At 37.6% G+C, this 22,458-nt stretch overlaps 2 protein-coding genes across 3 annotated transcripts in view; one reads left to right on the plus strand and one right to left on the minus strand.

The window, feature by feature from the left end:
* The window catches only part of RNF13 (ring finger protein 13), a 172,228-nt gene extending 158,370 nt beyond the window's left edge, over positions 1 to 13,858 (plus strand). For both annotated transcript variants that reach the window (XM_011958945.1, XM_011958944.1), the window contains 2 exons: positions 11,796 to 11,876; positions 12,460 to 13,858. In XM_011958945.1, the coding sequence (XP_011814335.1) occupies positions 11,796 to 11,876; positions 12,460 to 12,824 (446 nt within the window). In that variant the 3' untranslated portion in view covers positions 12,825 to 13,858. The remainder of the gene's footprint in view (positions 1 to 11,795; positions 11,877 to 12,459) is intronic.
* A 3,037-nt stretch (positions 13,859 to 16,895) lies between these two features.
* On the minus strand, positions 16,896 to 20,747 carry PFN2 (profilin 2). Its single transcript, XM_011959086.1, has 3 exons — positions 20,715 to 20,747; positions 20,349 to 20,541; positions 16,896 to 18,257 (listed from the first exon to the last, which is right to left on the minus strand). Exons 1-3 carry the CDS (start codon positions 20,745 to 20,747, stop codon positions 18,160 to 18,162), a joined length of 324 nt encoding a protein of 107 aa, XP_011814476.1. The 3' UTR covers positions 16,896 to 18,159.
* Between the last annotated feature and the right edge of the window lie 1,711 nt (positions 20,748 to 22,458).

Below are 22,458 nucleotides of genomic sequence, written 5' to 3' on the forward strand. Positions count from 1 at the left end.
TTGATTTTTTCTAGTGACATTGATTCCCTATTTCCTTTTGTATATATTCTACAGATATTTTCCTGTTTACCCTTGCAATTCCATAAAACATCTTAAAAGTTCTAACAATCTATTTTAAACTGACTTTTTAAATATTTAAATATTTCAAACTGATAAATTAACTTCAATCACGTATAAAAACCATGCTCCTTTACCTGTCTCTCTGCCTCCCGTTTTATGTTATTGATGACTCAAATTGCATGTTTTTACATTGCTTATTTAATATAGATTATTACTTTTTATGCTTTTAGAAAAATTTTGGGCCAGATGCAGTGACCCATGGCTGTAATCACAGCACTTTGGGAGGCCAAGGTGGGCGGATCACTTGAGTTCAGGAGTTTGAGACCAGCCTGAGCAACATGGCAAAACCCCATCTCTACAAAAAGCACAAAAATTAGCCAGGCATGGTGGTGAGTGCCTGTGGTCCCAGCTACTTGGGGGACTGAGGCAAGAGGATGACTTGAGCCTGGGAGGCGAAGGTTGCTGAGAGTTGAGATCATGCCACTGCACTCCAGCCTGGGTGACAGAGCCAGACCTTGTCTAGAAAAAAAAAAAATCTATACCAGATTTATAAGTGATTTACTCACCTACATTACAATACAGGATTCTATATTTTTCTGTATATTTACCTGGGACTTACATTTTTACTAATGTATGTATGGTTTTATGTTCCTGTTTATCAGCTTTTCACTGATAAAGAGCTTTTCACAGGTAGCGGCGCTTTTAGAAGTTCCTATGGAATAAGTCTAATGGTGATAAACTCCCTCAATTTTTATCTGAGAAAGTCTTAATTTCTGTTTTTGTTTGTTTCGAAAGGGCACTTCTGCTAAGCATAGCATTCTTGATTGGCACCGCTTTTCTTTTGAATACATCATCTGACTTCCTAGCCTGCAGGATTTCTGCTAAGTCTGCTGAGAATCTAGTGTGAGCTCCTTTATATGTACTGAATTGCTTTTTTTTTTGTTTGTTTGCTGCTTTCAAGATCTCTGTCACTAGACAGTTTAATTATGATATGATATGTCTCAGTGTAGATCCCTTAGATCCCTTTAGATTTATTGTGGTTGGATTTATCTGAGATTCTGGAATTCGTATATCCATTTCTCTCAGATTTGGGAAATTTCCAACCATTATTTCTTCAAATAGGTCCTCTACCCTTTTCTTTCTTCTCTTTCTGAGGTTCCCATAATGCATGTTTTCTTCTATTTGATGCTATCCCAGAAGTCCCTCAGATTCTCTTCATTTTCCTTCATTCTTTTTTCTTTTTTGCTCCTCTTCATTTCTTTTTCTTCTTCTTTTTTTTTGGGATTTATCCTGCTTGATGTTCTCTGAACTTCCTGGATCTGTGGTGGGATCTGAAACTAATTTCAGGAAATCCCCAGTCATTGTTACTTTATTTATTGCTTCTGTTCTTTTCTCTTTTAATTTTCTTGATGTTTCCATTATGCATATGCTACATTTTCTGTAGTTGTTCCACATTCTTGAATATTATTCCATTGTTTCCATCTTTTTGCTTTTTGCTTTTTAAGTTTCTACTGTGACATGTCCTTAAGCTCAAAGATACTTTCCTCAAGATGTGTCCAGTATACTAATGAGCTAATCAAATGCATTCTTCATTTTTGTGTTTTTTGATCTCTAGCACTTCTTTTTAATTCTTTCTCAGAATTTCCATCTCTTTGCCTATATTATCCAGCCATTGTTGCATGTTGCCTAATTTTTCCACTAGCACCCTTAGGATATTAACGGTCGTTGTTTTAAATTCCTGATCTGATAATTCCAACATTCCTGCCATATGTGAGTCTGTTTGTGATGCCTGCTCTGTCTCTTCAAGCTGTGTTTTTGCCTTTTAGTATGCTTTGTAATTTTTTGTTGAAAGCTGGACATGATGTACTGGTTGAAAAGAATTGCAGTAAATAGACCATTAGTCATGTAGTAGTGAGGTACAGGGGAAGGGGAAGCATTCTATAATTTTATGATTATATCTGAACCTTTTTTTACAATTAGGACAGAATGAAGCTGTCATTCTGGTACCCAGGCTAGAATGCAGTGGCATAATCTTGACTCACTGCAGCCTCCGCCTCCTGAGTTCAAGCCATCCTCCTGCCTCAGCCTCCCAAATAGGTGGGACTACTGGCATATACCACCATGCTCAGCTAATTTTTCTTTTTTTTTTTTTTTGGTAGAAATGGAGTCTCTCTATGTTGCCCAGGCTGGTCTTGAACATCTGGAATCAAGCATTCCTCCCACCCCAGCCTCCCAAGTGCTGGGATTACAGATGTGAGCCACCACACTTGGCCTGTCTCAGTCTTTAAGTGAGCCTGTGGCCCTAGGGTCTGAACTTCACAAGTGCCCCTCACTTCTTTTCCCAGATGGCTGGAGGGAGGTATCTTCTGTTCCACGTACGTTAGAGCTGACTGGAGTTGGGTATTTTTGCCCTTTCCCCATGTCAGTTAGATTCAAAACTATAGTAGATTATGATCTGCTAAAATAGTTTTCCTTGGGGGAAGGCCTTGTTTAGAACATAATGCTTCTCCCGACCACCCCTAATACCTGAGGGGATTTTTCCTGGTAGAGCTCCAGGAGGTAAAACTCACAAAAGCATTGGGTCCCCTGGAAGTTTTTTTAACTCTCAGACTTGTCCACACTGAGTCTCTGGCAATTTGTTTATTACAGTTCAGGCTTTGCTACCAGTACTGGTTCTTGTAGTGGTTTTCTACTCAAGGTTTCTGTTAAGTTGTGACACTATATCTGCTGTCTGTCAGAAAAGGGAATGCTTCTCAGCTCTTCTAAAGGAATACTTTTCAGAAGGCCCACAAAGCAGTGAAATGAGGATGCAAGTTGGGTGAGGAATTACTACCATGGCTATGGTTCCTAAGAAATCAGTGCATTCATGAGTTATTTGAAAAGGAACTGTTGTATTACCTCATGTCCAGAGATAAAGATCCTAAGGTCTGTACTGTAATAGCTTCAACTGAAGGAGACTGAGAGTTGGTGTTATAGGTTGATTTGTATCATGGCACTCTTTTATCATTTGCCTGTAGCTGTAACTGCTTAGGAGAACCATGCTTCAGTCCACCCCTGCCTCTTTCCACTGAAGCGCGTGTTGTTTGTACCATATGGGTTATTTGGGATTAAGTTGGTTTGGGATGGGCATTGCACCAAATTAAAATTTGATAATTTCACATTTTAGGTCTTATAAGCATGTAACACATACTATTATGTAGTATGAAAGCAAACTGTGTACTTTGCATACATGAATTCAGTTAGTTTTCAGAGTAGCCTAATTAGGAAAGTACTGTCATGTCTGTTTTATGGATAAGGAATATGAGACTTAGAAAGGTCAAGTAAATTGCCTGAGGATATGCAAGCAGCTAAAGGTAAGTGGCAGGGCTGCAATTCAACCTCCTGACTCCAAACACTAGTAAATACTACCCTACTCTTTTCAGTCACTACCATTTCATGGCTTTCATTCTTCCCATTCTCCTTCTCTTGTCATTCCCTCCACCCCACCCCTACTTTTCCTTCTCCTCTTTAACTCACTATGTCAAAGAGAAAAGGAAATACCATTTTTGAGACAAACTGATTTGCTGCAAGTTCAAGTCTACTAGCAGTATATAGTACTCATTTCATCATATTCTACATTAACAAGGTAAAATATCCATTTATATTTCTGCTTTTGTAAACTGGCATGCCCTTTATTCACATTTCAGTTAGGATCATACTATTTTATTATTGATTCGTATGCACTATTTAGAAGGAAATTTTACGTATGACTTCCTGTAGTCACCTTTTACACTCTGAGGGCTGCAGCAAATATTAGACTAATCAACAAGCAGAAGTCATCTAGAAGCAATTCAGCTTTATGCAAAAATAATGTAAGCCCAGTGCCCCAAGTGTAACTGAGACGGACAGATTTTTTGTTTAATTTCCTTTATATGTAGGGAGAAAAAACAAATTTAGATTAGAATGTACATAAATTTCAGTTTGTTGAAGTTGGCTCTGGAAGGGTGTTGTACACCCTCATTTCCTAGTGGCCTGGAAAAGAATAATAAAAGAAGAATAATGAACCTTCTGTACTTAGTATAAGGAAATGCCTTTTTTTTTTTTTTTTTTTTTTGGTGAGACGGAGTTTCACTCTCGTCACCCAGGCTGGCGTGCAATGGTGCGATATCGGCTCATCACAACCTCTGCCTCCAGGGTTCAAGCGATTCTCATGCCTCAGCTTCCCGAGTAGCTGGGATTATAGGCTTGCGTTACCACGCCCAGCTGATTTTGTATTTTTAGTAGAGACAGAGTTTCTCCAATCAGGCTGTTCTCAAACTCCCGACCTCAGGTGATCCACCTGCCTTGACTCCCAAAGTGCTAGGATTACAGACATGAGCCACCGTGCCTGGCCTAGGAAATGCTTTTTAAGTACTTAAGGTCTGGCACAATATTTACCATTCCAAAACTCCCATTAACTTTGGTTTTTCTCCTCAGGATGATAAATCTGTATTCAGAAAGGCTTTGGGTACAGTTGTAGTTTATCTGCATAGATAATATCAACCAAGTAAGAACCAATAAAGAGTAATATAGAATGACTATTTAAAATACTACAGGGAAAAGTTGGGTTTTTTTTGTTTTTTTTTTTTTAAAGCTAGAGTACCTGAAGTGAAATTTGGCCAAAGCGGATATCAATTCCTAGACTTAGGTTTTAACTTAAATGGATTTATTTGTGGCCTCTAAGACAATCATTTTATTCTTACTGCATTCATGAAATAATTCACTAACACATTTCCCCCAAAGAGCTGCTAATGCAATGCTCTTTCGCTCAGTGGAGTCATCTGATTGTTTTAGCGTATGCATTATCATCTCACCATCAGAATATATAAGAAATGTTTGACCTTTAATTAAAGTTGCAGAATATAGCTGCTATTGTGTAGCATTCTAGAAATGTTTATAAAAATATGAAACCATGGGAGATGGGAATAAAAAATGGTCTTCATCCCTTCTTTGTGTTAAATATCTGAAGAAAAAAATGTTCTGGCTTATGAATTGGAAACATTTTCATCCCTAGTAAACACGTAGCTGCTTAAGTGTATTTCTTAACACAGTGAATCAAAGGGGAATGTTTAAATGTGACCAGAAATTCTTAACAGCTAAGACTGTGCAGAGGCTTTAGAGCCCAACAGACCTGGGCTGGAATTCTGGATCCCCCATTTATTGGCTGTGTGACCTTGTACAAGTTTCTTAACCTTGCCAAATACCCATTCATGTGTAAATGTAACTAATAGTACCTACTTCACAAGGTGTGTGGTTGGGAGGGATTTAAATCAGTTTATGAAAAATGCCTACAATAGTGCTTGGCACATAGAACTCAACAAGTAGTAGCAATTATTATTACAAAAGCGAAACAACCTCTTAAATAAAAATAAAATATTACTGTCATCAAAATTCAGTCATTAACATATTTTATGATTAAAAAGAAGACTGCCAAAATCATGAAGCAGTTGGAAAATAAAAACATTACACTTGAAATTTCAGTAACAGTAACTTTGAGCTAGTTGTATTTCTGTTTTAGAATTTTTTGGTTATCATGAGATTTGACATCTTAAGTAAAAGGTCTACTTGTTATACCATATTCTGGTGTGCTCTAGTGGTTTTGACAGGTATACACATAGATGTTAGAAAAAAAAACCCTTTGGTTGTTGCAATTTTCTCCTTATTGCATCTAATTGAAAACATAGAGCAAAGTGTAGAACACGTCTGTGGGTACTTTTCATACCAGTCATAGTACCACGGAAGCCATGGAAACCTTTAAGAGAACTTCTATAGGCTTAGAATGTAGTGAAAATGTTCGGGGACTCTGTAACATTTGTATTACCATAAAATCCCCACCCTTACCCTTACTCCTTCCCCACCCACCTGCAAAAAAACAAGAAAGAAAAAAAGAAACTATTCTAGTAATCAGCTGCTTCATTGTGCTAAAAAGTATTTCTGTTGTGGAAATATCTGGCAATGAACCAAAAAGAATTTGGCATTTGGAAATATCTTCCATTGGCATAGCTTGTAATACAATTCACAGAAACTTTTAAAAACAACTTGAATATAATATCTGTAAACTTTCATATTTACCATACTTTGGGGACAGGATCTTAAATCTTCCTGTCTTATTCATCTTCACTTTTGAAGTTCTTTCAGAAATGTTCATGCTGATTAATAGTTAAATGATTTAAATATTAACTTACCCATTTCTAGCACATATAATAAATAGCCTTTTAGTTGTTTTCTTGCTTCTGAAGCAGCCAGCATCCTTACAAATTTTTTCATTACTCATTGTCCTCAAAAATTGCTCTTCAAGCAAAATGTGGTTTCCTGTATTTCCTGTGTCATTCAATTAATGTATTTCTCCAAGTCTAACCATAAGAACTAGATACTACACACAGTTTCCTAACAGATGGAAAATCCTTATGTTTTCACTTAACATCCCTCTACTAAGCAGCTCTCTGGGAGCTGTCTCCCTTGTCCCATTAGTATGTTAAAGCAGCCAGATCCCTGAAACATAAATGATAAAAGTGGATTTCATATCTGACTTTTTTTTTTTAAGATTTATTTTTTCTTTTCTTTTTTTTTTTTTTTTTGAGACGGAGTCTCGCTCTGTCACCCAGGCTGGAGTGCTGTGGCCGGATCTCAGCTCACTGCAAGCTCCGCCTCCCGGGTTCACGCCATTCTCCTGCCTCAGCCTCCCGGGTAGCTGGGACTACAGGCGCCGCCACCGCGCCCGGCTAGTTTTTTGTAGTTTTTAGTAGAGACGGGGTTTCACCGGGTTAGCCAGGATGGTCTCGATCTCCTGACCTCGTGATCCGCCCGTCTCGGCCTCCCAAAGTGCTGGGATTACAAGCTTGAGCTACCGCGCCCGACCCATATCTGACATTTTAAGTTACCAGGTATTTTTCCTTTATGGCTTAATCATTGAAATTTGTGAAGATAGTATGTACAGGAGGGGAAAGATTTTTATTTCAGAGACTGGAAAAAAGCAACACAGCATTTTAGTAGATTGCATAAAAATGGAGCAATAGTTAATTTTTATAATTTTTTACTTTAGCTATTAAAGACTTCTTTTTTTATAACTACATTTTAACAGCTTTTAATCTAACCGTAATAATAAATACTAGTTCCTTTGCCCAGGGTTTGGAAATAATCAGAAAGAGTTCTCAGGCAAATTTGGCTTTAAAATATTTCGTCCTGTTGTATTTTGTTGATTTCTTGAGAACTGGTATAAGGAAAAGAAGAATAAAAAATAAGATTCATTTATTTCTTATTTGCTAGAAAAAAAGCTGCTATTCATACCAAACACACACTTGGACTACAGGGCAATTAAAAAGAAATCAATACTAAGAAAAAAAAAGCTGCTATTGTTTTCTTCACTGGCAGAAGCAGTGTGTAAGTGGCAACTCATGGCTCTAATGATGCATCATCCCTAGGCAGATTATTTATAATACATATGTAAAGTCAGTATCACTAGTGACATCTATATGTATTTAACCCTGAATCTTCAATCTCTTTTACCTTTTATTTTGAGGAAACCTATTCTTGGTTTACTTGATACCTGGACTAGTTTGGTATAGAATTGAACAATTCTGTATCAATTTGTCTCCACTGTGACTATTTTAACTAGCTCAGTTTTAAGCCTTGTTTAGAAATGGTAATTTCTCTTTCTAAATTTAATTTTATGTCCAAATGTTTTTGGTACAGCCTGGCCAAATTCAGGTCCCCATCTAACTTACTTTCGTATTTATTCAAAGACTGAAAGAAGGCCACAAGGATGCAGCATGAATGAAGGGTGGACTGGTATGAGATGAGACAGGATGGCGGGGTAGGGGGATCAGATCATATATAGCTATATGAAGGCCATAATAAGGAGGTCAAATTTTATTCTCAGGGGAGCCATTTAAATTAGAATGACATGATGTGATATTTCATTTTTAAAAGATCACTCTAGCTGCTGAAAACTACATGGGGCAGGAATAGATGGGAGACCAGAGAGGAGGCTCTTAGCATAATCTAGAAGATTAGACCAGAATAATCAAGGCAATGGAGAGAAGGGGAAAGATTCAGGATATGTTTTGCAGATAAAAGGTTCCAGGATCTGGTGACAGATTGTATGAAGGCTCTAAGGAAAAGCAGCATCAAAGATATGCCTAGGCCTGATATTCAGTTCATGCCTCTGCCTTGGCTGTCTAGGTCTTTGTGTGAGTCTTGTTATGAAGGGTCAGTGCTTTTCTGTATCTGATGAGCCAAAGTTTTGGCCTTGAAATGGGGAAAAATCATGGATGAACAGTTTAGAGAGGAGACATTCTAAGTTCTGTCCGGCTACATGTTTTAACATTCCCAGACTGATGAGATTTACTTTAAAAGTAACTTCATGAAATTTTTCTGAAACTTTATTCTACAGCAGTGCCAAAAACATTCCAGACAAAAGTGGTCCTCTATTGTTTCATATAACAGACATGAATCTGATTTCTTCCACAACTTTTGACATCTTATCCAATAGTGAATTAGCAAAGTTTTGTTAGCCTGCAGGGGTTTCTATGAGGGTTTCTCACCTCAGCAGCACTGACATTTAGATGGGATACTTTGGTTGGGGGCTGTGCAGGACATTATAGGATGTTTAGCACCATCCCTGGTCCACAAGATGCCAGCCGCAACTCTCAGTTATGAAAGCCAAAAATGTCTCCAGATAACACCAGATGTCCTTGGGGAGCAAAATCATCCCGTTCAGAACCAAACTAAGCAACAGAATTTTCTAGCATGGTACTAATAGTAACAAAACTAACACTTATTAAGCACTTGTTATAGCCCTTTTATCTTATACTACCAGAGCCAGTAGGTAATGTTTAAAATCTTATAAATCATAAAAATAGATAAATGCCTTTAATTTCTATTTTAAATGTAATTATAAATCCAATCAACAATTGATGTTGGACCACAGCCTTTTGAGTATGAATCCACTGGCTGGATTTCCAAATTGCCATGGTACATGAAGCATTTTCTACCATTTTTAGTTTCAAGTATTTTTAAATGGGGTAAAACTGGATTCTGCTTTAATCCTTGCTTTTTACATTTGTCCAGTCTTTTAGTTTTCTTACCCATACCCAGTTTAACTGATTTTTGGCTGGGGATGGGTTGAGGCGAACAACTAGCTTTTTTTTTTTAAGTGTTTCTAATGCATTCAACCTAGCTTTCAAATAAAACCAGAAGTCTTTTACACTCACACTTTATTGACTGCTGAATATTTAACTAAATTACATAATTACCCTAAGTAAAACAAACAGATTCAATGACCACTGCCACTAGCCTTTTGTAAGCATGCAGCTGATCATCTGGTGGGATAAAACCATAAGGTTGGTTAGAGAATAGCCTCCTAGCCACAGTCTTCTACCATGTGATAAGCAAGTATGCCTATCAGCTAGTTTCACTAGGTAAAAACTGGTTAAGAGTTACTGTATGTGTGAAACACCATGTAAATTACTCTACCTGCATTATCTCTTTTAATCTTCACAACAACCCTAATATATAATTATGTTAATATTTGTGTTTTGCCTTTGAGAAAACTGAAACATAAAGGTAAGTGTTTTACAGAAGGTTACATAGCTAATAAATAAAAGGACCAGGATGGGAACCCCAGGCATTCTAATAGGTGCTTTACCACTTCATCACAAGTCCAAGGCCATAAAGGTTAATTTTCTACAGAGCACTAAGCTCCAGTTTGGTCCATGATCACAAACTGTACCTTGGAATCTTGACCTGTCATCTTCAAAGTAAGTGCTATGGCAATAAAACATGGGATATTAATATAAATCTACTACTTGGAACAATTCAAAGGATTGATAAGAAAGCTCAGTGACTCCAAAGCATCAAGTCCATACATTTAAAGATAACCCAGACAAATATACCTCTACTAGTTTCCTATTTCTTTGATAACAAATCATCACAAGCTTAGTGCCGTAAAACAACAAAAATATATTATCTATAGCTTAGAAGTTTGACACAGGTCTCACGGGGCCAAAACCAAGGTGTCAGCAGGACTGTGTTCCTTTCTGGAGCTTCCAGGGAAGAATCCATTTTCTTACCTTTTCTAGCTTCTGGAGGGCACTTACATTCCTTGGCTTGTGACCCTTCTTCCCCCTATCTTCAAAGCCGGTAGTTGCATCTCCCTGACCATTCACCTGTAGCCACATCGCCCCGACTCTGAACTTTCCTCCCTCCTTCTTCCCCTTTTCAAAACCCTTGTGATCACATTGAGCTCACATGGATAATACAGGCTGATCTCCCTACCTCAATAAAATGAGCCTTGGAGCCTTGGCACAGCTTTGAGTCACAGTCAGTTCCTGTTCAGCTACATTAACTGTTTTGTTTTTAATAGGCATTTTCACAAGGTGATGTGATTCAAAGTTTGATTTGTATGAGAAATCAGTCATGATTGAATTGCATAGCTGTCCCCAAAGTCCATGTAAGTGGATCTATGTAATTATAAATAAAAATAATAATTACAGATATATCAGAGGTCCTTTAGTCTTGTAATAGTTGAGTCTAGTAAGTCTCACCAAATTCCACACACAAGGTTCTAACGTATGTACACATGCATTTGTTACAGAATGTAATTTAAATACTATAGTAACCAAATTCAAGGTAATGGACAAAAATTAATAATTTTCATTAAAGCTTTCTATTTTGGGCTCCTCCTGAATGTGTTTTAAATGACTAGGACATTAAAGTGATTGTTTCAGAAGAACTATCAGCACCTTTTTTATGTGTCATGTTCATCCAGACTATCCATCCAGATAATGGTTTTATTTCTGATATGTCTTCCAAGGTTGTTACCCCCCCATGTGGGATAGGTAATGAATTTAACTGTCTTTTGTTCCCTAAAAGTTTTACAAGTTTTTATCCAACATATGCATATAGTGGAAAAAAACTCACAAAAGTGCTTTCAAGCACTCACAGTGGTGTCTAAGCCACTATTAACTGAAAAAGCTGCTGCATTTAAAAAACTGCTAGCGCCTTTAAAGACTTAGAAAACGACACTGAAACTCCAAAAAGAGCTATGAATTAATAAATTTCTATGATTATAAAACTGATAAATTCTACAGTAAGACAATTAAAATGGCAATATTAATAGTATACCCTTTATTGAATACCTATGTGTCTGGCCCTTTGGTCGTATCATTTCATTTCATCCTTATAAACTGTAAGGTAAGTTAATCTTTTTACTGATAAAGAACTGGATGGCAAAGGCTAAGCAACTTGCCAAGCCCCACAGAACGTGGTAAATGTTGGAGATTTGAAGCCCAGTGTGACTCATTTCGAATCTGTTTTTATTTGCTAATATAGTTAAACATTTGAGTATGTTCTCATATTTCCATTTTTATTTAAGACTGAGTTTGAAAATTTTAGTAGTGAAATTTTTCTGGCATTAAATATTTCAAAACTAGCATTTGGTTAGGTAAAACACTGATGTAATTATGATTCTTATTAAAATATTTTGCAAAGATAACGTAAACAAATTTGTCATCCATTTTAAACTATCTAGTTTAGGTAAAATGTGAATTACTTAAATTGAAACTTCAGGTCCTACGACTTGGATAAGCAGATCCTTGAGTCTGATGCAAAAGGCATCATTCAAAGATAAATACATCAAAAGGCAATAACTGACTGAGGACTAACTTGAAAAGTTTGAAAGGCGAAAAAATAGTTCTCTACGTATTTTCTGTTTTCAGGAGATGAGTATGATGTATGTGCCATTTGTTTGGATGAGTATGAAGATGGAGACAAACTCAGAATCCTTCCCTGTTCCCATGGTATGAGTAATTACATACTGCTTTGAATTTACATATAGTAATTTATATTTAGGTTCCATATTCCAGGGGAAGAGATGGAAAATAGTTATTGACACACCGTATGCCAGGCCCTGTACTAGTTAGTGGTCTCATTCAAGGATGGAGGTGTATTTATAAAAATGTATAAACTTTCAGGCCGGTTACAGTGGCTCATGCCCGTAATCCCAGCACTTTGGGAGGCTGAGGCAGGCGGATCACCAGGTCAGGAGATCAAGACCATCCTGGCTATCAGTGAAACCCTGTCTCTACTAAAAATACAAAAAATTAGCTGGGCGTGGTGGCGGGCGCCTGTAGTCCCAGCTACTCGGGAGGCTGAGGCAGGAAAATGGCATGAACCTGGGAGGTGGAGCTTGCAGTGAATGGAGATCGCACCACTGCACTCCAGCCTGGGAGACAGAGCCAGACTCTGTCTCAAAAAAAAGAATTTATAAACTTTCTTCCCATCCCTACGTAATACATACAGAAAACTGAATATGGCAAGAGATTAAATATAAAAGTATCAACCACAGCATACTAATTAAAGATGTATATTTTGCTTCAACAGCTTATCACTGCAAGTGTGTAGACCCTTGGCTAACTAAAACCAAAAAAACCTGTCCAGTGTGCAAGCAAAAAGTTGTTCCTTCTCAAGGTGATTCGGACTCTGACACAGATAGTAGTCAAGAAGAAAATGAAGTGACAGAACATACCCCTTTACTTAGACCTTTAGCTTCTGTCAGTGCCCAGTCATTTGGGGCTTTGTCGGAATCCCGCTCACATCAGAACATGACAGAATCTTCAGACTATGAGGAAGATGACAATGAAGATACCGACAGTAGTGATGCAGAAAATGAAATTAATGAACATGATGTCGTGGTCCAGCTGCAGCCTAATGGTGAACGGGATTACAACATAGCAAATACTGTTTGACTTTCAGAAGATGGTTTATTTCCCTTTAAAATGTTTAGGTAATATACTGTGATTTGATTTTTTGCTCCTTTCAAAGATTTCTGTAGAAATAACTTATTTTTAGTATTCTACAGTTTAATCAAATTACTGAAACAGGACTTTTGATCTGGTATTTATCTGCAAGAGTGTACTTCATTCACTAATAATAGACTGGTGCTGTAACTCAAGCATCAATTCAGCTCTTCTTTTGAAAGTATAGCCAAAACATAAAAAAAAAAAAAAAAATCCTCAGTATAGCTTGCAATTAAGACCTAGATCACAGTATTTAAATGTTTTGTGTTTTATACATGAGGTCAGTGCTGCAGCCACCTAGCATGAACTAACCCAGCTTCCACCTCCATAAAGTTACCTAGAGTTGTTGAGTTGGAATATGTTCTGGCATTTACCTGACCTGCCAATCATTAGGGAGAGGCAACAAGGTAACTCAGCCTTTCCTCCTCCTGTCAGCACAAAGAAACTCAAAGCTGTATTTTCCCTTTCTGTTCCAAAGCAGTCTTATCCTGACAGGAGCGGTCTATACTAGTGCAGATTTCAACACTTTTTTTTTTAACGTTTTAATTACTATAGTGTTATGTAGAGATCTGATTCAGCAGCTTATGTTTCTGAACTTTACTTATTAATTTTCAGTGTCCTTAAGGGTTTTGTGGTGTTATCAAAGCAAAAAGAAAATGCTGCATAAAAATACCAAACTTCAGCAACTATTAATACTCAGATCATATACCTCTTAATAAACAGCATCTTATGCTAATTAGCCCTGCTAAACTATGTACAGAGGAAATTGTTCAAGTATTGGATTTGAAAGTAAGTGACTTATGTTTAACAGAACTAATGATGTATTGAAACACTGTATTATGAAAAGCTAAATTATATTATACATCATTGTAACTATGTAGAAAATGTAGACTAATGTATAATCAAAATGCTAAGGATTTTTATATGGCCTTGTATGAGGGGAGTTTGAATGTTAATAAACATGTTTTCCACTTTAAGATCCAGTAAATGTCTGTTCTACCATTTACTTACCATATTAGTCTTATTTATATATATCCTATAAAGGGATAATGATTGAGGTCAGAGAAATCACATCACCTTAGAATTTTATGCAAAGTAACTGACCATTCACATGCAGTTAGGTAATCTCCAAAAAGTTGTTTAGACTGCTGCCAAAATTACTCCAAAAATAAACAGTGTACATTTTGGTACCCTGTTGTAAATTATGGTGTATCGAGGGAAAATTTCACTTTCCGAATTGCCTTTTAAAAAATGTTCATAATCAGGAAAAAATAGGTATTTCTACTTTGGAAAATAAACAGTTGAATTCAACATCAGCTATCTGATACCTCATCCCTCTTCCCCTTTTTTATAAAAAATTAAAGAACCACAGGCCTGAAAAACAGGACATCAAAGGTTACCACGGTCGTTAAACAAAGTTTGGAACTGGACATATTGTATGGCCCTAACCTTTTTAAACCTGCTTGGTCATTTGCATAATTTTCATTTAACCTAAGTGAGGGTGTGAGGACAAAATGTTGAGCTCAGTATCTGGCACATAAATGTGCAATAAGTAATAGTCTTCAAAATAATTGATTGTTAAATAAAAACATCAAACCTAAAACAGTATTTTAAAATAGGAAAAGGGAAAAAAATAATAAAAAGTCACAGTAATGGATAAGTATGTATTAGATGTTATACTCCCTTAGTTTTTAATCCAAAGTTTAGAACAAGGACCTAGTTCCTTTATGTTAGGAGATTTTATGGAAAAAAAAAAAAATTTTTTTTTTGAAATTCTAAATTATTACTTTAATTTTATGTAAAAAAAAAAATCTACGAAGTGTCTTATTTAGCAGCACTGGCTAGGACTGTTACTAGGTAACAGTTCACTTGAAATGTTCTGTAATTTCATGGTACAGCTTTTTGAATAGGACAGTAGGTGCAATTAAAATCCAATTTCTATTTAAAAAACATTTAAAATTTTCTTGATTACAAAAGTAACATTAAAACACTAGAAATCAAAATATAGTCACCTGGAAACTATACTGCCTTCAGAAATACACATGTAAAATACATGTATATTAATACTGTATGTATGTGCACTGTCATGTAACGTTTATAATCTCGTTAACATTCATTGGTAAGAATTCTCATGTCATTCTTCAATGACTATTTTGTCCTGTGGACTTAAAATCATTTATTCAAACCATACCCCTTAAAAAGCTGAACCTTGTAGATGTTTTCCAAGTTTGGATGGCTTAAGTAATGCAGTGTGATGGACATTCTGGTATACAAATTTCTATAGCTTCATTTCCATATGTGAAATTCCTAGAACTAAGTACAAAGCAAAGTATACCTGTATATATTTCCCTAAGTTTTTTTCTAATGAAATTGTGGATGGAGGGCCAATGAATAGTTTCATTATATACTATTTTAGTGATATAGTCACCCTTTACCACCTTCTACCCCCAACCTCCTCTCTCTGAACACACACACATACACACTGCCCCCTCACCTACTTACAGATTAATTCATTAACAGTTTCAGAATTTTGGTCACTGCTTTCTATAATTGATTACCCTAATAGTTCTTTACAAGTGAAGTGTGAATGTGTATTATTGTAAAATCTCAAATCATCACAACTCAACCACCAAATTTTCATTTGCCCAATCTTTTGGCCTTAACAGGTCAAGAAACTGATACCAGGTTTTTATTGCAGTTTTAATTTCTAGGTTATGTCCAACTACCAAAATAGCCCCAGATCCTTTATCTTCCATACTTTTACATCCCTGTGTATGTACCACCATATTCACAACCAATGCCTGACAACCAAAGAAAACTTTCATTATGCATAGTATAAGACAGATTAATTCCTATTCCCTAACCCATTGTTTCTCAAAAGGTAGCATAAACACCACTTAAAATGAATCAGACTGACCCAGTGATTGTTTCTGAAAAGGGATTCCTGGGCTTATGGACTCTCCATCTCCAGGATGGAACCTCAGAGTCCATAATCTGCCTATAACCAGCTCCCCAGTTTTATTGAAACCCACTAACTTTTGAGCACCCCTGGCTCTAAGCATCTGCTTGACAGTTGTTGGTAATAATGATTTATCTAAATAGCCCTAAATTTACATATTTACCAAACTTCAATACGTATCAGGGATTTTATGGCCTCTGGAATTAAATCTATTACATAGCCATGGTCAACATGTCACTACAAACCCAAAAAGTGCAAAAGCATCCCAATTACCTTATATGCTGCCTAAGGAATGTCTTCTGCTCTCATGTAGGAGGGCCCCAACTGGCTGACTTCAGCCTGCCAACACAGCCTCCAAATCTAAAGTCTGACTATACGACATTTCAACACAGAAAAATCCACAATAGTGCAGAAACCCTTCTTGGTACTCCCTTTACTGTTTATTAGATTGCACATCTAGAAACCAGCAAGAAAAGGAAAATACTCATTTTCTAGCAGATGTCAGTTGCTTCTCACATACGCCTGAAGATGAGCCTGAAATGACTAAAAGCTATCTGTAACAGATCAAAGCCCATTAAAAAGAAATTCCCAGGCACTAACTTTATCTGTAATATTACTTGAAGTCGGCTATCACCTGAATGTTGTTAGTTTTATGCTTGCGGCCAGGCGCGGTGGCTCACACCTGTAATCCCAGCACTTTGGGAGGCTGAGGCGGGCAGATCACGAGATCAGGAGTTCAAGACCATCCTGGCTAACATGGTGAAACCCCGTCTCTACTAAAAATACAAAAAATTAGCCGGCGTGGCGGTGTGGCCTCTAGTCCCAGCTACTCAGGAGGCTGAGGCAGGAGAATGGCGTGAACCCGGGAGGCGGTGCTTGCAGTGAGCCGAAATTGTGCCACTGCATTCCAGCCTGGGTGACAGAGTGAGACTCTGTCTCAAAAAAAAAAAAAAAAATTTATGCTTGCAGCAGACTTTGGCCTATTCTGTGTATTCCCACTTTGTCAAAAATCAGCTTTTAACAGTAAGCCAACAATTTATATAAACAACAGGAGCCTAGAGTATTTGGTTGGAATAAATTTATTTCATCTGTCTGTAAACAAGGTGTTTTAATAGTTATGGCATTTTTTTAAATGCATATTAAATCAGATGAGTTAGACTGTATCCCAGATGTAACAAAGTGCAGGGAAAGAAATGGACAAATCAGCAACAAGATTTGTTTTTAAATCTGTACATTATCCACAAGGCCCAAACAATAGAAGCAAATACTAGAATGTCCCTAAAGTAGTGCCATTCGAAAGAAACCCTTAATAGGTCAGTTAAAATCCATCTCACAATAGCAACAGTTCATTTTAACAATAGTATGGCACAGAATACATATGAAAAAAATTCATCACAAGACAGCCAAGTCCACAATAATGCAACTTCATATAAAAACTCAAGCTGCAAATAAAAATTGGTCCTATGAAGAACAAACTGGACACACTCCAGATGGTTATGTTGGGATACCTAATGTCCATAATGGCAGCCTTTTACAATTTTACTAAAGAGTAGAGCTGGTGTGCAAAGAAAAAGACAGGAATAAAAATCTGAGCTATTGCAATGATGGAATGTCCCTGGGGAGTCAATCAGTATGGTTACTGTAAAGTCATGGGAGGAAGTGCTTTTTGCTCTTGTTTTGCCATTGCACTCTTCATATGTCCTGTAGACACTATGAATAAAGGTTTGTCTCAAGTGCAACAACAATACTAAAAGCAAACTACTGCAGCTCTCAATAGCTCACCAACAAAAGGGATATTAATTGGTTAAAAAAAACAGGCACTGCATAAAGAAAGATGGAAGCAAACCAAATGCCTATGTGCGAAGGGAGGTGGGGTGGGAAAAAGAGAAGAGTGAAGGAAAGATGCATGCACTTTTTCCTCCCAACCATGCGCTACAAAAGGAAGACTAAATGAGCCAAGTAAATGCTCAAAGTGCTGAAAAGACATTGATCAGAGATTGTACAACCGGCACCTTGCTTAATATTAACTTATTTTAGTAATCAATATCCCATTAATTGCTAAGACAAAGTGATGCCCAACTTGGCATGCCCCCTCCCCCCAATTTCAAGGTATCATGCAAATCATTATTGTGCTGCAATTATGTTGCCAGATAAGGGTTGGTTACATACAGTGGTTAACATACAAATGATCCATTGGGCAAACAGGAATCATGACATTAGAAAATAGGTAAAGAAAAATTAGCTACCATGTATAGTTTGGTAGCATTGTGACCATAATTAGGGTTGTTGATGAAGACAGTTGCTAGGTAGATGGGGAGAGGCTGCTTACACATCAGACCTCCTCAGGTATAAAGCGAGTTCATATGCTTTCTTGTTAAGTGTGCCTCCGTGGACACCTTCCTTTCCCATGACTATAACCAATGCTGGAGTACACAAGGAAACAAAACAAAAGTGAACAGAATTATTTGGGGGGGGAGGGCAGAAAGAAAGACACCTTTCCCCACCAACAGAGGGATACAAAGGAGACACAGGTTCATACCCCATCACCCTGCATTGCTAATAAAATTTCCAGAATTAAGACTTAAGCTTACAGCTAGGAAAGTTTAAGAGCAATTTTCCCCTAATACTTAACAGTCTGCCTAGCAGCTAGAACCCAGAGTCTCTCAAGTATTTTGCCATTGAGTATGCCTTCTTATTCAATCCGCCTCCATGGACCCCTTCTTTTCCCATTACAAAGACCAAGACTGAAAGAGAAAGAAGAAAAGTGTTTCAAAAGAAGTGTTAATCAAGAAAGTCACATAAGTTTTAGCAGACAGAACCCCGATTAATAAGTTAACATTAAGTTAGTTTTCCATGAACTGCCAAGCACTGAAATCAAGCAGGTTTCCAAAAAGAACTTTCAAACTAGTAATATACTAAACAGAAAATAGTAAACTTGAATGCATCTTGGAAGCCCAATCAATGCAAGCAAAAGTTCTATACAACTATCTTTACACTACAGGAAAAAAAAAAAAGTGACCATTTGTCTTCTATTTTAGGGCAAAAAAATTCTGGCTTATGTCAAGTACATGTTATTACTTGCCCCAAACATATAAACTTAATAAACTTAGGGAGTTTTTTACTTACAAACTCTCCCCAAATTTTAACATGCTTGACAAGTTTAAACTATTACGTTTTACCAGAGAGGCTAAATGTATCTATTATTTCCAAAGGAAAATGAAGATCAAATTTTAAGTAGCATCCTCAGTATCATTCAGAAAAGGCCAAATTAAATTATTTAAGGTGTTTGCTTACTGATAACTTCACTGTACTAGCCTTGTTTTTAATTGCGTCTAAAAAAAATAGGTTTACGATTTCTAATCGCTCTTGTATGATGCAATTCAAAGGTCTATAACCCAAAATATATGTGTATGTCAAATTTTATATTCACTACCACTAGATGTCAGTAGTGCTGTAGAGTATAAAATATTCTGGTTTTTTGTCTTGTGCTTGACGCTTCTTTTTAGCATATAGCACACCTAAGGTTTAAAGAGATTTGTCACTATTTCAAAGTCATCTAATTTTCTTATAAATACTTATAAACATCAACTCACACCAGAATTACGAGTAACTTTTAGGATAATCACAGGGAGCTGGTAGAGCCACAGCATTAAATTACAACTCAGGGCAGCTTCAAGTCCCCTCACATAGTAGAGCTGTTATTAAAATTAGATGTGCCAAGTCAGCTATGTGAAGCTACAAAAGCACTCTATATTTACAAAATATTCGTATGCGTTAACCCATTTAAATGTATTTGTAAATCAATCAGATGTCATAATATACCTCAATTTCAAAAGTTTATTTTGAAAAAGTAGGGAGACTTAGTACAATTAAGAGTTTCTATAATGCTCACAACAGTCTGGAGACACCTGAATTTTTGGACCAAGTACACAAATGAAATGTAATTTCCTACTTTTCAAATCTAAGTCTCAGACACACAATTTTTGAAATTATTTCAGTGAATGGACAACTTACTCCAAAATCCTCATCTAATTATCTTTTCCCCAGCAAAGTTCCTAACTGAAAAATGAACTGATGTTAACTTTTACTTCTTTATGCTGAGTAGTGAAATGGTTAGAATACAAGCAAGAAAAAAAAGAAAAGAGATCCAAAGGTCAAACACAAACTGCAAAGGACTAAAATAACCAAGTGATTCCAACAATTTAACAATCTGAACCACCACAGGATTGTCATTTGACATGCCAAGCAGTTTAAGAGACTTTTAAGTTTAATAAAGCTGAAAGTGAGTTGATACGAATATTCTACCTTAGAACAAAATCAGGATCTAAGAGGGCAGGTTGTAGATGCTGTAGAGTAGGTAAAACTAAAGCAGTGCTTCTCCATAGTGCTGGGCAGTTCACAAAAACCACCTTAAGAGCCATTATGGACTAACTTTTATTCAAAATGTTAAAAGAAACTGCTTAATAAGTTGTAATGTGGCATGCAACTTTTAACCAAAAGAATGCCTTACTTACCTCTACCAGCTCTGCCGACAGCAACATTGTATGTTGGCTCCCCACCTTGACTCTTTGTCCGGATGTCCATTGTGCAGTCACCATCGACGTATAGACTATCTCTGATCACTGAGCATTTCTTCGCGCCAAGAGTCAAACCGTTGGTAAAGAAACCTTCCCGGTCTTTTCCTACAATCATATCTATTTCTATTGGCTGTCCCCCACCAGAAAGAAAAAAAAAAATGAAGTTGTAGTTAATTCCTTTTAGGGCTTGATGTTAATAGGAAAGGCTGTGTGCTATGCCAGACAGCCACATTTCACTAACGTAAAACCAAGATTCAGTCTTTTCTTAATAATTACTTAATCCTATATAATCACATCTTTTACATCAGTTGATACGATTTCAGTTAACGGTGTCATCTCTTAACCAAGACCAGTCTATACAAAGAAACTCGAAATAGTTGATAGTTGACACTAGACAAAGTGCAAACTTAAAGAGTTATTTATAAACTGTATTAAGTCAGCTGGTGCCTGAAAGTGTTCACATAATGGTAAAAATTCAGCTATCAACTCTTTGAACACAGCTGGTCTATCACATTCAGTCCCATTACAGTAAATGTTTCATCACATTTCAAGTTGCTTCAAAGTCTCCCAAAATAAAGCCTGTTCTTTGATTTGTTCACTTCTCTGCTTGGAATAACTAGAAATATATCTGATGATATGGACTTCAATCCCTGGACATCAGTGCTTTTCCAAATTCATATTTCCCTCCTATTTTTCTAGCCACGACTCCTGTTTCTTTCCAACTTCCCTTCCCCTCCCATCTCAGTAATCAGTTTTCTTTCTGGGCAAACGCAAAGTGGATTCTGTCTACAGCACTGCGGTAGGCAACAGTAAAACAGAGAAAATGGAGGGAGATTGGGAAAGAAACTGAGGTAGCCACCAGAACCGGAAAGGAGAAAACGTGCATTCTAACATTCCATGAATAAGAAGGAAGGCGTCGCCCCCATCAGAACTGCAGAGTCATAGCAGGCCCCAGCCATTTCCAAGCACACTCCCGCAATCTTCCTAGTCAGACAGCGGGAACTCACACACAAAGACAAGAGGACTGCAGGAAAAAAGTTGACGACCAGATGCCAATTCCCTACAAGAATTGCAGTCCACTGCGGGTATACGAGACCTTAAAGTACTACCATCAAGGACTGAGTTCTTAAGTTAGACTTTAAACCACGTTAAGTGGTAAAAGAATAATTAGCACCCGTAATAGGGAACCTGAATTTTGGTGTTTAATGGGAAGGGAGCGTGGTGCTAAGAAATTAAAGGAATGGTCTCGTATTTAACACAATTATCATAATTTTAGAAACAGCCTTGGGCAGAAAGAAACAGACAAAATAATAAGCTGGAGGCTTAGTGGCAAATACTCCCCAAACATACTGCAACCAACTCAAAACCATCAAGTCTCAAGAAAATCAGGCAATGTGAAGCATAAAACTGCATTAGTTCCTTTACTGCCACCACTAAAGAGGGAGGGACTTGGAGAAGTGAAGTGTGCTCCTGGTCTTCGCAGATAATTGAAAGCCCCCGAAAAGCACCCCTTTTTTTGAGCTATGTTGCGTAACTGGGGATAACCGTATATCGATGAATCTCCATATGAGAAGGAGAGAAATCAATGGCAGTTCGCCATCTTGGAGAATTAAAAAAAAAAAAAAAACACAACCTATAGAGCTACAGCTGAAGTCGAGATTCACGAATCCACCTACGCGGTCGGCGTACATCTCTCGCAAGCCCCAGAGGCCTGGACATCGGCAAACCTACGCAAAGTCGCTTCGAGAATCCCGGGGGCCGGGTCGGGGCCGCCGCCTCCCACAGCCGGAGGCGCGGGCGGCTCGCTGTCCGCGGAGCAAGAGGCGGCCAGGAAGCCTGGGGACCTCTACCCGGGACCCGCGCTCCCCGGCCCGGATCCCCGACCCCCGCTTCCACCCCAGGACGTACATAGCAAACCTCAGGGCTTCAAGAGAACCTAGGGGAACCGCACTAGGAGGAAAAAAGGAACCCCTCCCCTTGCCCTGGCCGGTGCGTGCCCCCTCCCCCAACCCGGGCACCTGGACCCACGCTGGGAACGCCGGGGGCG

This window comes from Colobus angolensis, unplaced genomic scaffold (genome assembly GCF_000951035.1).
Source record: "Colobus angolensis palliatus isolate OR3802 unplaced genomic scaffold, Cang.pa_1.0 Scaffold48, whole genome shotgun sequence".
NCBI classification, from domain to species: domain Eukaryota; kingdom Metazoa; phylum Chordata; class Mammalia; order Primates; family Cercopithecidae; genus Colobus; species Colobus angolensis.